This window comes from Arvicola amphibius, chromosome 15 (genome assembly GCF_903992535.2).
Source record: "Arvicola amphibius chromosome 15, mArvAmp1.2, whole genome shotgun sequence".
Lineage (NCBI taxonomy): Eukaryota > Metazoa > Chordata > Mammalia > Rodentia > Cricetidae > Arvicola > Arvicola amphibius.
The window spans coordinates 46,501,515-46,517,899 of NC_052061.1; the positions used below are offsets into that span (position 1 = coordinate 46,501,515).

At 52.6% G+C, this 16,385-nt stretch overlaps 1 protein-coding gene across 2 annotated transcripts in view; it reads right to left on the bottom strand.

Moving 5' to 3' along the window:
* Positions 1–1,220: 1,220 nt before the first annotated feature.
* Emc8 (ER membrane protein complex subunit 8) overlaps positions 1,221–16,385 on the bottom strand; it is a 60,328-nt gene continuing 45,163 nt past the window's right edge. For both annotated transcript variants that reach the window (XM_042054221.1, XM_038312480.1), the window contains exons 3-4: positions 3,590–3,748; positions 1,221–1,671 (exon numbers count right to left, since the gene is read on the bottom strand). In XM_042054221.1, coding sequence (XP_041910155.1) covers positions 1,613–1,671; positions 3,590–3,748 — 218 coding nt within the window. In that variant the 3' untranslated portion in view covers positions 1,221–1,612. The remainder of the gene's footprint in view (positions 1,672–3,589; positions 3,749–16,385) is intronic.

Genomic DNA, 16,385 nt, shown 5'->3' on the forward strand with positions numbered 1-16,385 from the left:
GAATCCTGGAAATCTAACTCAGGTCACTGAGCTGGATGGGGTGGCAAATGCCTTCATCAGTCCACAAGCAATTTTGACTCAGGCCATTGGCGCTATTGCTGTAGTCTGAAGGTTAGAGTCCCTTCAAAATCATGTTGGAGCCTAAATAGTCAACATGGTAAGATTCAACCATAGTCATTACTATTATATGGCTGTCGCCAAATACCTGACTCAAGTTGTGGGAAGGTCGGCTTGGGCTCTGAGTGACCCGGGACTCACTCAGGCTGGGTTACAAACACCCCCTCTTGTAGTACCACCTCAGAAGCCTCGCCCTGCATGTCTTAGGCACACACCCCTCTCCAAGCAACGCACCTACTAACCTCAGACCCTACTTGCATCAGGCGACATCTGCGCTCCTCTCTGAACAATGGGTCAAATTTCCCCTCCCTTGGATGCCCCACCAAACTTGGATATTTCCTATTCAGACACATACCCAAGACATCCAAGAGTAGAAGGGTCAGTCCAGCCTGAACTGGTTGTGGGTATGTGTGCAAAAGAAAAAAAAAAAGCAAAACTATATCCCCAAGTGAGCTTTTAGAGAAAATCTGTTTGCCATTTTAAGTTTATGCATAATTATGCATGCACATAATTAAACTCAACTGCATTATGAGAAAGGAACATTGCATAGTAGAAAAATGATTATCTGACCTAAACCCCGAACAAAACAGAAAGCTAGGGCTAGGGGTTGGCTCAATGATTAAGTGCACTGGCTGCTCTTGCAGAAGACTCACGTTAGGTTCAGGATCCACATGGTGGCTCTCAAACCACCTGTAACTCCAGTTCTAAGAGATCCGATGCCCTCTTCTGGCCTCTGTGGGTACTGTCTGTGGGTGGTGCTGAGACAAACACTCTTACCCCAAAAATAAGTATTACCACCCTCACAGATGTCCCTCCGTAAGTGACCCTACCGCTCATGCTGCTGCACTCAAGAAAGGAAGCACCCTTATGTCTTCACCGACAGTGGGCGGTCCTTGCAATGCGCTCCCAGTTTGCCTGGCGCTGCCTTTAAATAACATTCCCAGGCTGCTTTGCCATCTCTGTGGGCTTTTTATTTCCGCTCCTTGAGAAAAGGCCCAGAGTGTGGACACACGGCGCGCTCCCAGCCTTAACTGCCTGTGATGTCCTCCTTGCTTCCCACCCTGGCGAGGTAGACACCCCCAAGCCCAAGAAGCAGGACCCCACAAGTCACAAAGGTGCTTTATTTTATAAATCTCGCTCAGGACGTGGGTTCTGTACCTGTAAAACAACTTTGTAAAAAACAGAGGCTCTGCTCTGGCGAGAAGTCCTTGCGTGCTGTGACCTTGAGGGCCAGGGTCCGTGGTCACAGCGGCTGTAGGGCAGGGTCGCCTCCTCTTCACCAAACCGGGGTCTGGGTTGGCGAGAAGATGGAAGCAACAGATGTCTGCTCCGCTGGGGCCAGAGCCCTGCTGTGTTCCTCTGGCCGCTCCTGTCTCGGTTCAGGGCCCAATTCGCTGTTCTCATTGAGCTGCTCCGGTAGCCATGTCCCCAACACCTGGGGCAAGGGGCAGTGAGGCAGGAAGCTGCCACACAGGTCCTACCGCCTGGTGACTTCTCAGGCTTCAGGGTCCAACTCTCCGTCATCTTGGTAGGACATCACCTCATCCATCCAGACTAGGAGAGAGGGATTAGCATCAGGAAGAGCTCACCCTAACAGGTCCTCTGTCAGCTTCCCTAGGCCTAACATTCTCCACCTCAGGACACCACCCAGGACACCCCAAGATAGCATGAGTCACCAAAGGCCGAGAAGGACCCCAGTGCTTCAGTCCCCCACCACCTAGGTCCTCTTGGGAACTGGGAGATATCAGAAACTCCTCAGGATTCCTGGAGTAGGTATCCAGGCTTCCCATCTCGCCGGGCCCTGGACCAGTCTAGTGAGGTTTCTCTTAGTAGCATCCACAGCACAGCCATGTGCAGGGCCTGAGGTCAAGAGACCTCCATCTCTTCTTGTCGTCCCCAGAGGATGACACGGAGGCTTAGGGAAACTTACAGAAGCACAATCTGGAAACTCAGTGGAACCAAAGTGTGGGTTCGAGAGACTGTGTGGGCTACCTCTCTGAACCCATGCTCCCCACAGCTGTCCAAACTTAAAAGGAACTTCCCCCGAGGTTCAGGAGCCTCCTAAGCACTCAGCTTCAGCCTGAAATGTCACCTCACAATGTTGTGGGGTAAGTATAGACCTTGGGAACTCTCCAGAAGGGGATATTGCAGCCCAGAGAGAAGTGTCCTTGTGGTGAAGCTGAGGACCAGGTCTCTGATGTCCTCTCTGGACACCAGCTGTGAGGTAGAGAAGCCATGGGCGGGAGCCTGGCTCTTCTTCCACCTGGCTGCGGGCCCTCCGGTGAGTCGCTGACCTTCTCTGGATCCCTCCCTTTCCCCTTCTCTAAAGCAGAGCTACAGCCCACAGTGTGGGAGTGAGAAGTAGTGGGTGTGCATCCATCACGTAGCCTGGGGAAGGCCACGAAGAAGGGTGGGTACTCTGGGATGTGAGCTGGTTCTCTCTTGAGAGTGGAAAGGAACAAAAGTGGTTCTGCCCTCCTGCCCGATTCCTATCACTCCCTGGGACCTATTCCTTTTGGGCCTGCTTCGCCATGATGCCTCCCAGCCCTAGGAGACTCAATGGAGTTTCTACATCATTTGTTCATCAGCCTCTGTGAGCCTCTGTTCGTCTGTAGTCAAGGGGCAAGATCTACACTAAGTCTGTTCCTGGCACCTGTGAGAAAATGACCCATTTCCTCGGATGGGCCACCAGCCACAACCGTCCACACCACCAACAGCCTTCTTTTCCCCTTGGGTGGTGGAGACAGATGGAATCCAGGGCCTCGAGAACTCCACCACTGAACACAAGCAACGCTTTTATCCGTGTTTGAGACAGGGTCTGGCTAAGGTGCCCAGGCTGGCCCCGAGCTTTCTTTGGAGCTCAGGTGGTCTTGAACTTGTGATCCTTCTGCCTTAGCTTCCCCAACATCTGGGACTGTAGGCCTGCCCTGCCAGGCCTGACTCAATGTAGCTCCGTTCAGCGCACAAGAGAGTCTACCTGCCAGCTCCGAGAGCATCAGCAGGAGGCAGATGAGACACCAGTCTGCACCCCCACCCTGTATGCTGTCTGGCCAGGAACATTTCATCTCTTCCCTTCCCTCATATCTGGAAGACCCAAGGACAGCCATAGCCTGGAGTGGGGCTGTTTCCCAGTCTTTCCTGTGGACCAAGCTGCTGCAGCCAGCACCATGGAGGACAGGACACCTTGCTGTGGGGAGGGATGGTGCATCTTTCAGTTCCAGTGAAGGCTAAGATATGGCATGGGGACAGGCCCAGATGAAATCCAGCATCCTCCTGGTTGCCAGCAAGGGCTGCTCGGACGACTGCCCAACAAGCTACATTTAGCTAGGGCTGGCATCATGACAAAGGGCCCAGAATGGAGCGGTCAGCGTTGACCATACATTAACAAGCTCAGGGGGAGATGGGAACTGGGTCAGGCCATGGCACAGAAGGGATCCTGGGAGCAGTCTTCTGCATAGTGGTGTTGCCTCACCTGGCTGATTGGAGTCCCTGGGAAGCCCCATGCCCGTCGGGGTTGGGGGCGTAATGATGATGTTGGGGACACTCAGGTGCTTGTTGTTCAGCACAGGGGCCTCGTCATGGTTGTCGCCACTGTTGCTGCTGCTGCTGCTGCTGACACACATCTTAAAGCCTGAGGGATACAGGATATGACAGAGAGAGCATCAGGCCCTCTGGGTGGTACCTGCCAAAGTCAGTCCCTTTGCCTTACTCTGAAGAGTGGCCACACTCCAAAAAGGGACACTGCCATTCTCACCACACAGAGAGGGAAACTGAGAATCAGGAAGGGGAAATGTATCCCCAACCTTGCACAGTTCTATGGGGGCACTGAGCTGTCTGTCCCTAGAGATATGCATGGCAGTGGTGGCCTTTGAGCGGCATCTTTTCAGGTACGAGCAACATTTCCCAAGGTCTGTCCCCTGGAACATCTGACCTTCTGAGATGCTCCAGGAGGGGCCCTCATAATGAGTTTGGGAACCATATGTATTTGTGGCTGACTCCCATCTACTTTATCCTCCTGCTGGGTGCTCACAACTCTGAGAAGTCCTGCATGATTTGGGTTGTGGTTTGTTTGTTTGTTTTCGTTTGTAAAGGGAGAGCTCATTCTAACCCAGGCTAAGGCTAACGAGGAACTCGCTCAGCACACAAATGCAAGGCAATCCTCTTTCCCCAATCTTCCCAGCCCTAAACTGTGGGCACGAGCCACCACAGACAGCATCCAAAGGTTTCCCTCTTTTAAGCTTAGGTTTATTTATTCATATATATTATATATATGTATACATATATATAATGTATACAATATTCTGTCTGCATGTATGCCTGCAGGCCAGAAGAGGGCACCAGGTCTCATTACAGATGGTTGTGAGCCACCATGTGGTTGCTGGGAATTGAACTGAGGACCTTTGGAAGAGCAGGCAATGCTCTTAACCGCTGAGCCATCTCTCCAGCCCTCTATTTTATATTTTTGAAAGTCTGAATAAATGTCTGTGAACCAAGTGCCTGGTGTTCATGAAGATTTCAAGGCTGTGAGATGCCATGGAAATGCTAGGTACTAAACCCAGGTCCTCTGGAGGAGCAACAAATGCTCTTACCCACTGAGCCATCGCTCCAGCCCTAGTGGAGAGACAGTTTTAATTTGACCTAACCCAAGGCTTCCCAAACTCAAGATGACCTTAGAGTCCCATCTGGAGGGACACCTGTTCACACCTAGAACTAAGAGTCACGAAGTCCTGCAGCCTCTTCACACCTTTGCAGACGCTGGTCCCCTGCCTGAAATATGCTTTCTTATTTTGCCAGGGGAATGAACTACTGTCCATCCCTCAAAAGCTAGCATAGCATGCCTATCTTCGGGAAAGACGGCTCAAGCTATGAACTCATGACCTTTTGACCTGTCTGTGCTCATTTATTCACAGGCGTGGAGAGGATAGCTTTTATCTCTGCTTTGCTGAGGGCACCTAGAGTAGCCACCATTTCCTTATTGGTCCCCTGAGCCCAGCACAGTCTGGAGCAGAGTAAGTGACAAGTTTTAAATTTACATTAAATAATCGAAACCTTCAGAAACCTTTGAACTCCGGGGTCCTGTCTTGACTCCAGAGAACACCAGATTGCGGGGAGTAGAGGAAGCCCTGAATGAATGTATATTGTTGATGTGGGCACAGCCATGTGATCCTCCCCAGTACCTGAGATCCACAGAAATGGCAAAGCCTCCCTGGGTCTGAGGAGGAAGGCTGATAGCATCTTCCTTCTCCCAGATGTTTATAGTTCAGATGTTGCTCCTCTACAGAGACCTGGCACCAAGACTAGCTAACCCCTCTTCCTTACTCCATACATAATACATGAACCTGGTTTCCCTGCAGCAGTTACATTGTAGCTATCTCCCATGAGAACAAGCACAACCCAGCTCATTCCAGCTTTTCTGTGTGTCTGTCCTCCCTTCATTTCCACTTGGCCCCAGTTAGCTTTGAAGGACCAAGCCACGCAGGATGAGAAGGGGACAATTAGTTTTTTTTTTTTTTTTTTTTTTTTTTTAAATAATCACCCAGTCCTGAGCGATTGTCTCTACCACATTCCACATTCTCTACCTGGCCACTATCAGGATGTCACCAAGCTGTGGAGCTTCAGTCCTAGCTGGGAGGGGACTCATTCTAAAGAAGAGAATGGCAGAAGTGTCAGTCCTTGTCCTGCCTTGGGCCGCTGGCTGTGTGGGAGGTCAGACACTGTCCCAGGAAGACACCAAGTGCACCAGGGCCTGGAGACCATGTTTCCTACAGCCGGACATGGTGGAGGCATGCTTGGAAGTTGAGGCAGGAGGATTAGGAGACCACAATTAGCCAGGAGACTGTCTCAAGAAACAAAAGCTAGCTGGGTAGTAGAGGCAGCACATGCCTTTAATCCCAGCACTCTGGAGGCAGAGGCAGATGGATCTCTGTGAGTTCCATGACAGGCAGGGCTACAGCCAAGACTCACTCTGTCTCGGGGGTAGAATGGAAGGAGCAGGAGATGGCTCAGTGGTTGAACACTGGCTGCTCTTCCAGAGGACCTGGGATAAATTCCCAGGACCCACATGGCAGCTCACAGCTGTTTGTAACTCCAGTGTGGACACCCTCACACAGCCACACATGCAAATAAAACACCAATGCACATATAACAATTAAAAAAAGAAACAGCAACAATCACAACAAAAAGAACAATATACACACAACTTTAGCCTTGCCTCAAAAAACGAACCAAAATAAAAACTAAAAAGAATTGTTATTAGCTCTGACCCCAGCAGGTCGGGGCCACTGGAGTGCATGGTAGGATGGGAACCGGCACCTGGCTTTGTCTGGCTTCTGTCTACCTCCTAGCTCTGCCTGAAGGCCTGTGACTCCCCCGAATGCCGGTCTAAACCGGTGCCTGAGAAGCCCAGATGTACATTTCCCTTCAAGGCTGAAAGGAAAAGGAGCCCCTGAGACACCTAGTGGCCTCCACAGTGCCGTGGTCCTCAGAAAAGGCACCCAGCGGTCTCCAGATCACCGCCTTCAACCTGCAGTGATCCAGGGCTCCAGGAAGGATAGAAGTCTGTAAACATGCCACCCCATGGTAAGGCCATGCCCAAGCCCAGTAGTTGTCTCACGGGTACAGGGGCAGTACTTGTCCAAGTCACCTTGGAGAACTGAACAAGACATTGACCAGTCAAGAGTCACCTTGACCCTGGCTGATGAACCATACCCAATATAAATGGCATTTTAGTTAAAACCCTGTCCTGTCTTCTCCTTCTTTTGGTTTGAGACAGGGTCTTTCTACGTATCTCAGGCTTCACAAACCCCCTGCCTCAGCCTCCTCAGTGCTGGGATTGCAGGCATGAGCTCCCACAACCTCTCAGTATACAAATCTAGCGGTGATGCAATCAACCCACAGTGGAGCAGGACACTGAGGCTCAAGGGGCTTCCTGTTGGGGAAATTATTTTAAGGGGGTGTGACTTTTGTTTACGCTGCATTTAACTCTGTGAAGCTGTGATTCTTTACCTGTCGAAAACACCCGACGGTCTTAAGAGCTGAATGGCCAACAGCAAGGACAGAGAGAGGAAAAATATGGGCAGGCTGGCAGGCAGAGGATAAATATGAGAAATCTGGGAACAAGAGAGGAAGGAGGACTTTAGGGACCAGCGACACAGGCAGACAAGGAGTAAGAAGGAAAGACAAGGTATACAGGAAGAAAGATAAAAGCCCTGAGGCCAAAGATAGATGGGATAATTTAAGAAAAGCCGGCAAGCAACAAGCCAAGCTAAGGCCATGCATTCATAACTAAGGGTAAGCCTCCGTGTGTGATTTATTTGGAAGCTGGGTGGCGGCCCCCCAAAAAAGTCAAAAGAGGAAAGAGTAAAACCACCACAGCAGCTTCCCTGGTAAGGATCCTGAGTGTCATCACATGTCAGCACCACGCATTCATCCTGTGCATGTACTGTGACACGGCGGGAGGGGTCAGAGGGGGGTCAGCACCATCTGTGACTCCGAAGTGTGACATGTCTTGGTGAGGTCCATCAGTCCTTCTAGCAATCACAGGGGGGCTGGGGGAGCAGCTGGCTAGGCAGGGTGGGTGACCTCGTGCAAGGGGGGTGGGGCTGGAATTAGCAACTAGCTTCCTCACATGGGAGGGCGCCACCTGCTGGCCACTTAGTCACCAGTACCTTAAGTAACAACTTAAGTCTCTCGGGGAGAAGTCTCCAGACAGCTTGGAAGACAGCCAGCAGAAGCCACCACCAATGAAGTCACAGCTTAAATCCCGCAGGATACAAACCTCTGTGGAGCAGCACTCGTCTCTCATGTGATCCAAATTCAGGTCGCTCCCCCACCGCCGGCCTCCAAGAAGGAGCCCAGGGGCAGATGACCTGCCAGCTGGTGCTCCAGGCCTCATCTGCCTGCTCAGTGAAGCTTTCCGTAGGACGGAGGCGGAGTGAGAGTTCACTCCACATCACCCTTGGCTTTAGTTTTTTTTTTTTTTTTTTTTGGTTTTTCGAGACAGGGTTTCTCTGCAGCTTTTTTAGAGCCTGGCCTGGAACTAGCTCTTGTAGACCAGGCTGGCCTCGAACTCACAGAGATCCGCCTGCCTCTGCCTCCCGAGTGCTGGGATTAAAGGCGTGCGCCACCACCGCCCGGCTTGCAGCTTTTTTTTTTAGAGCCTGTCCTGGAACTAGCTCTTGTAGACCAGGCTGGCCTCGAACTCACAGAGATCCGCCTGCCTCTGCCTCCCGAGTGCTGGGATTAAAGGCGTGCGCCACCACCGCCCGGCTCCTTGGCTTTAGTTTTGTCTCCTCACAGCGTTCCCTTCTCTATTGACAAAACCAGAAGCCAAACCCATTCATTTCTGTTGGAAAATAGTCACCATGGTGACCGGTGGCCAGTGTGACCCTCTCCTTCTTGCACACCTCCCTTTCACCCCATGTCACCCTGGGACCTGACAAGCTCCTGGCAGTGCCTCAGCCCTTTCCCCTGACCTGTAGACTTCCTGGATGAGACAGTCTAGCATGGTGGTGTCACGCAGGAGCCAGAGCCAGCGTGGGAAACAGCCAAGGACACAGGAGGTGGTTTCTAGGGTCCGTACCTCTTGGGCGGGGCTGGCACAGTCTTTTCCCCTCAGTTCACAGCCCTCTCTGCCAAGTGCTACCCGACCATTACACAGATGTGGAAGCTGAGGACCGGAGAGAGCAATAACTTGCACATGGCTAACCAGCTGGTACGAGGTAGCCAGGGTCCCTAAGCCAGAGACTGGACGACGACTCTCAGTGCCAACGTTTCCTGTCCTTGGAAATCACACGGCTCCCTGCACAGAGCCTGTGGTAACTACCTCGGCAGCAGGCTGTCACCTACGGCGCTCTGCCTCTGTGCATGGTGGCAACCAAGGACCTTACAGGGATGGCAGGGCACACGCTCATCCTGATAAAGTTCTATTTATAGGCAGCCAACAGGTCCCAGAGGAGTGCCCGTGGCTGGTCAGTTCCTGTTACCGTCCATCCAGGATAATCCCAGGAAGTGGGTCTAGGACAAGGCTGACGTCCCAGTGAGCCAGCAGAGTCCCACAGCCTGGGCATGGTCATGCCAACCTTACATCTGGGAGCAGAGCCTGACCATGTGGGCAGTGTGTACACCTGGGCCATTTGAATGTGACTGAATGCAGGGGCTTGGGGACCCGGCTCTGTCCTGGTAGTCCTGTCCCTATGCTTCCAGAGACCTCAACAAAAGATGGTGCAGATCACCCCACAGTGACAGAGGAGCCTTCCACTTGAACTCCTTCCTCACCCCCACCCTGCTTCTGACACAGTAACTACACTCATCAGCAGGGCCTGGAGCTTGAGGACGGAGCCCACAGCTTACGCTGGAAGTCTCTGGGGCTCAATGGGCCCAGGAGAGATGCTGGAGGAGGGAGGGAGGGAGGAGGGAAGGAAGGAGGAGGAGGTGTATGCAGGCAAGATGAAGGGATACTGGGAGGAGAGATGAGAGGGAAGAGGGGGAGGAAGAAGGGAGAGGGAGATGGAGGGACAGGTCCCTGGCTCCCTCAGCCCTGTTGTGCAGCCTCTGGGCAAAGCTCTCAGGAGGATTAGGCAACAGTGAAGATTAAAAAACAAATGCCAGTCACCCTGGGAGTCAGAGCTGTCATCTGTCAATTCTGGGACTGCCTCAGGCGATCAGCAGGGCACAGGACTGGCCAGGGAGCCAGACATGGACTAGGTCTGGAGCCTGGGCAGGAGGCCTCCATGCGTGGTGCCAAGCACTGGGGTTCCCCCACCTTGAGCATCCTTCTACACACCACCTCAGTCAACCAGACCCCCGCAGCCACAGCCTAAGCTGCCTTCAGAGAAGCTGAGACACAGCTAGGCAAGGCTGGGCGGCGAGCTAACGCTGCCCTCTGCTGGCTGTGGCTGTGGCGACCCCATGGCTGCCTGTGGGGATTCTCTGAGAAGTTTCTTTTGATTCTGAACTAGGGCTTACCATAGCCAAGGTTGACCTTGAACTCCTGCCCCTCCTGCCCCCAACTCCTGCTGGGATTGAGGGTGTACCCCATCACACCCAGCTTTTCTTCCACCTCTTCCTCTCTCTCACGGGCTTTCACTCTGGGGGATTTAACAGTTTACCCAGGAATCCCCCCTCCAACACACACACAAAGGGGCTGAGTCTCTGCCTTGTGAGCTGTTTATAAAGCTTCCTGGAGATTCACAGTCAGGGTTGGGAACCCTTGAACTAGGGAGACTGTGGAAATGGGTGGCTTGGCTCCCTGACTCTCTGAGCCTTGATCTCCCCGACTGTAAAATATGGAGCTCATAGAAACCATACGCATGTGGATGGCATGGCCTGTCTGGGGGACACTAAGCTGGTGACCATCTCCCCACCAAGCTGGCCAGCATCCTGCTGCAGCCTCCCCAGCTGAGGTGAGCAGAGCCTGTATCCTCGCTGTCTCCATCCTCACACCACAGAGGGAACTAGGATCATAAGCAGTCTAGAGGAGGCATGACCTCTTGTGACTCTAACCCTTCCTGCCTCAGCCCCAGGTCTCATTCTTTAAAGCTCGGGGCCAGGTGAGCTCACAAGGTTACTTCCCCTCCCCTCAGCATTCCTCAGACCTCCCCAGGCCTGAACAAACTCAGGCTGCCCCATAAGACAAATTCTGGTCCTGAGCAGGCATGATGGCTCTCAGGCGCCATCTACTGGCCCATTGTAAAACAGCACGCTGGCTCATTGGGAGCCTGTCCAACAGCCTCCCTCGCCACAGACAAACCAACTTCCACACACAAGGTGCTCTGCTCTAACCTCCTGGACCCAGTGCAGCACGAGACAGACAGCTGGGCTTCAATCCACCTGGGCAGTGGTCCCACCTGTTTCAGCCTCTGTCTTCTCCTCTGCTGGGGTGGGGTACATAATGACCCCACAGAGGGGCCAGACCAGCAGCTCTCAACTTGTAGATCGAGACCCCAGGTCAAATGACTTTGAATTGCCTAAGACCATCAAAAAACACAGGTATTGACACCGCAATTCATAACAATATGTAGGAAATTAGCTATGAAGTAGCAATAAAAATAATTTTATGGTGGGGGGGGGGGTCACCGCAACATGAGGAACTGTATTAAAGGGTTGCAGCATCAGCTGGAGGACCACTGAGCTAGATTGTCATGAACTCGACCCCAGGCCACTCAAGCAAGTAGCCCCAGAGCTGGTCCCCTAATGCACCGCCCAGGAATGCCAAATGTTACTAACGCCAGGCGGTTTATTCTTCGGCGTTTCATCAAACCAACCAGCATCAGGCCCCTGGTACGCCATGGCACCCACGTGGAGAGGCTCTACCGTGCTCTGAGTATCACTGGGGTGGGTGCTAGACAGAAAGGTACTATTCTAGGAGTGGCAATTCATCTTAGCAGGTAGAGAGCTTGCCCAGCCCCAACACCACGTGGTGAGCTGAGCATCTGTAATCCCAGCACTCAGGAGGGGAGGTGGAGGCAGGAGGAACAAGAGCTTAGTCTCAGCATGGCACCCGGGAAGCCCTGGAGGAGCACAGGCCCTGACAACTGGCATTTTCTGGGCACCCACTTTCTTGGGAAAGAGGCCTGTTTTGGCCAGGGCTGTCCACTTGCTGTGTCAGGCTTCTGTGGCCTGCTTCTGAATAAAGGACCAAGCCCAGGCCTGGCCCTGGAGGAGCTCAGGCCCTGACAACGGGCATTTTCTGGGCACCCACTCTGTACCAGGCAGTGCTGTGTGCTGGCTACACAACCGAGAGCAAAATGACCCCCCAGATGTTTCTCTGCTTTGCCCACAGAGCCTTTCCTGCCTTCCACTCCAGGGCCCAGCAACAGAAACAGTGAGATTTTTTTTTTCTTAGCTAGCCAATAAGCCACAAACCTCCCCCACCTTATTCTTGTTTTCCTAAACCCTGGGCATTCCTGAAGCTCTGTCACATGTTTCCCCTTTGTGCCAATTAAGCAACCATGTCTGAGAACAAGGTGAAGCTCCCAGCAGTGGGGTGAGAACACAGCACTGCCTACCTCAGAATAAAAGCCAGCGAGTGAACCTCCTGTCCTGCGTGTGTTCGTTTCACCCCCTTTTCCAAAAGCAGCTGCCAAGTGACCTCTCACTGGCACGTCCTCCCCACGAATGGGCCACAGAAATTTCAGGGTCTGCTTGGGGAGAGAAGGGACGGCTCTGGGAGCCGAGCACTTCGCTAGGAGGGGCCGCCATGTTAAGATACAGAGAGGTCACATGGATCCGATGTTGGGTCCTGGAGACACAGGCACAGAAACTCAGAGTCTGGTCACAGAGGGACAAGGACAAACAACAGGCCATGGGTGGCTGGAGGGGAGACGGTGTGAGAGTTCGGAGACTGATGGGGGTGGGGTGGGGAACAGTCAAAGCCGCAGGAGGGACGGAGAGGAGGGCACTGGGGCAGGGCATGCTGGAGAAAGCACAAGGGTAAAGGCCTGACATGTAATCCTATTCTCCTTCACCATTTATAATTCCCACTGCGGGGAAAGCCTAGCGTTACTACAGATTCAGCAATGGCCGGCGGCACTGGCAGTTTTCACCTTTTCAGGGCAGCCGGGGCCCAACAGAAATGGTTTTAAGTCTCTTTTCAATTAAGGGAAAAGCTCCTGCTTGCGTCAGGGACCTGCAGCTGGAGCTTGCCCTGGGCGGAGCCTGTGAAGAGGTTGCCAGGGAGTTCAGGCTAAGGGCTGACCTTCTGCCTGCACCACGCACACCCAGCTACCCGTCCCAGCCATCTTGCTGGGGTCTCAGCTGTGGAGAGCAAAGGTTCCGTACAGGAGACAGGGTCTAGCCTGGATTCATCATTGATCAGCTCTGGCCCTTTCTCCTGGCCCTCAGCCTGTCAACCCTAAAACGGACATAGAAGGCCACCCGATGGGAGTGACTATAAGAGCTTAGCCACAGGAAACAAGCAAAGCCAGACTCATGGCCCACGTCCGTCATCCCTGGATGAAGAGCAGACACTTGTCACCCTCACTTGGGAGAGTGGGAGGGGAAGGCAGGAGAATTGTTCTGTAGAGCAGGCTGGCCTTGAACTCATAGATCCACCTGCTTCTGCCTCCCAAGTGCTGGGATTAAAGTAGTGTGCGCCACCACGTGGCTCACTCGCTTATATCTTGAGATAAGGTCTTGCTCTACTGCGCAGATCCTGAATTGATCTTCCCGCCTCTGCCTCCTGCATGCTGAGATGGCAATGTGCATGGTCACCGCAGCTCACTCCATGGGGCTTTTCTCTGACATCTGCCACATTCTCACTGTGAAACACACGTCCACAGACACAGGCACATATCCACCTCAGCTGAGGGTCACAGGTGCGAGCTGTACAATCCCAGGATACGGGAGGCTGAGGCAGGAGGATGGCTGTTGAATCTGAGGCTATCCTGGGATACAGAATAAGTTCCAGAGCAGCCTGGACTACAGTGTGAACTATGTCTCAAGAAAAATTTCGTGTGTGTGTGTGTGTGTGTGTGTGTGTGTGTGTGTGTGATTGTTCTTGGTAATGACCCAAATGTGTTCATGGCCTGGAGCAGGTACCTGACAGCTGTAGGATTCCTGTTCATACACTAGGAAGACTGGAGCCACAAAGCCCTGAAAACATTAAGGGCCCAGTGGGTTAGAACAGAACACTAAAGTGTTAGGGACATGCTGGGGGAGTGGTTGTACAGAGCTGTGGACAGGTTTGCGACACACGGTGTACACATGTCAAACTGTTAAGGGACACACGGTGTACACGCATCAAACCATCAAACCGTTAAGGGACACAGAGGGACTATTCTTTTGGGGACAATGTTTCTCTGTGTAGTTCCTGCTGGTCTCAAACTACTCCTGTGGAACTACTACCTACTCTGCTCAGAGTGCTGGCATGCAAGGCCTGTGCCACCACACTTGGCCAAAAATGGGGGAGGAGCGAGGTGGGCTCGGGAGGAGCAGGCTGGCTAGCCTCCTAACCTGAGTTGAGTCTGGGCAGATACACAGCAAATGGAATGCTAACTTCTGAGTCCTGGGTGGCTTCAAGCTGAGGGTCCTCACTAAGTGGCTCCAGCAGACAGGGGTGAGGTGGCACCGGTGATTAGGGAGGGCATCTGCCCTAATTCCTGAGGCCATCGGGTGCTGCTGAGGCTTAGCTTAAGCACTGGTGACAAGGGAGACAGGAGGGCTAAGTCCTAGCGTGGGGCAGGGAGCTGGACATTGCCCCAGGCACAGACCAGGACTGGATCAATCATCACACACTCCCGAATTTCCAGCAGGCTTTCAAGAGCTGCGTACTCAGAGCTCAGCTGTGGAGAGCAAAGGTTCCGTACAGGAGGCAGGGTCTAGCCTGGACTCATCATTGATCAGCTCTGGCCCTTTCTCCTGGCCCTCAGCCTGTCAACCCTAAAACGGACATAGAAGGCCACCCGATGGGAGTGACTATAAGAGCTTAGCCACAGGAAACAAGCAAAGCCAGACTCATGGCCCACGTCCGTCATCCCTGGATGAAGAGCAGACACTTGTCACCCTCACTTGGGAGAGTGGGAGGGGAAGGCAGGCTCTGTACAGAAGGTTCCAGAAGGAGAGCTGGATCAGTCTTTAGGTTCCTGTGTTGACCACCCTGGGTGACCTAGAACTTTCTATATAGCTGAAGATGACCTTGAACTTCTGATCCTCCTGCCTCCACCTGCTGGATTCTAGAATTGTCAACTAAGCTACATCCCTAGCACCAGTCTTTTTTATAGAAATATATATACACATATAAATACATGCATACCAGGCTGACCTTGAACTCAGAGATATGCCTGTCTGTGCCTCCTGAGTTCTGGGATTAAAGGCATGTGCCACCATGTCCGGCCATATACATATATACACACATAATTTGCATTTTGAAGACCCTGGCTCTGCTGTCAGCTTTGGAAAAGAAGTACCCCAGTTTACCGCCGTGGAGAAAGCAATAGATTTTTTTTGTTTTTTTGGCCTAGATCACTGAAGGTTTTCGTGTTTGTACAAGAGTAGCACACGGCACTAAACCTGTAAGGCCAAATCTCCAGAGTTCTGATTACGGAAACTAGTAAATTATTGTTTATAGTGGGGGATTAAAAAGGATAGTTGGGACCCGGCACACGACACCTGACCCATCTGCTGGAGGCCATGTTGCCGCAGACTCTGAGAAGCTCCGGATGGCTCTCAAGTGTGTCAGAGCTTTGGATGCCTAGGCTGCAAAGTTCTGAGTGGGGTGCCCGACCGTCTGGGGATCCCTCAAGCGAAACAGGGTCCAGAAGAAATGAAGGTACTTGATCCTCCTGACCCACACAGAAGTCAGCGCGCTAGCCTGGTTGTCAGGTCTTGGGGTCTAGGGAATTCTTCCTGGAGGGGTCTCAACAGGTCAGAGCTAGGGGTGGGAGTGGGGCTGGTGTTGGTGCTCCCTTCTCTTCCTCTTCTAGAGTCTTAGAGCTGGCTTGCAGAACTAAAAGGCCTGCATCTCCAAAAGCTGAGGACGGGCATGGCCTGCCTGTCAGTCACACCATATAGAATCAGACTCTCTCTGAAGGCCACTCTACTCTCCTGATCCCTTGGGACACTGGTTCTCAACCTTCCTGATGCTGCGACCCTTTAGTACACCTATTTTTATTGCTACTTCATAACTTTAATTTTGCTACTGTTATGAATCATAATGTAAATATCTGTGTTTTCTGATGGTCTTTGGTGACCCCGTGAAAAGGTCTTTTGACCCCTAAAGGGGGTCACGACCCACAGGTTGAGAGTTATGACACTGGAGGTACTGCCCTCCTCACCCTCTTCCTTCTGAGCTCCCAGGAGGATACAGCGACAGTGTTGATGGATTGGGCTCCACCAGCCACTTGGGCTAACCTCTGTCTTCTCCAGCACGGACAAGTATCCTGAGGCTTGCTTAACAAATGACTACAAACTGTGTGACTTGAGACTTTATGCCCCACAGCTCTGGAGACCTGCAATGGAGGTGGTGTTTGGAGCCAGGAGCACTAGGGAGGCCCCAAGAGTGACTCTTTCCTGCCTCTCCTGGTTGAGGGAAAGCGGCTCCCATGTAGGCTTTGCTGCAGCTTCTCGTGGCCACTTTCTCTGTCTCTCTGCCCACGAAGATGCCAGTCACTGGGTTTAGAGTTTGGATAGAGACCCCCAAACCTAGTGTGAGCTCATCGAAGATCCTCAGCTCTAATACACTTGCAAAGTCCTCATTCCCAAAGAAACAAGGACCCCACAGTCTGCGATGCTCACCTGAGAGGGGCCCTGTTCGGCTTCTTGTAAGTCAC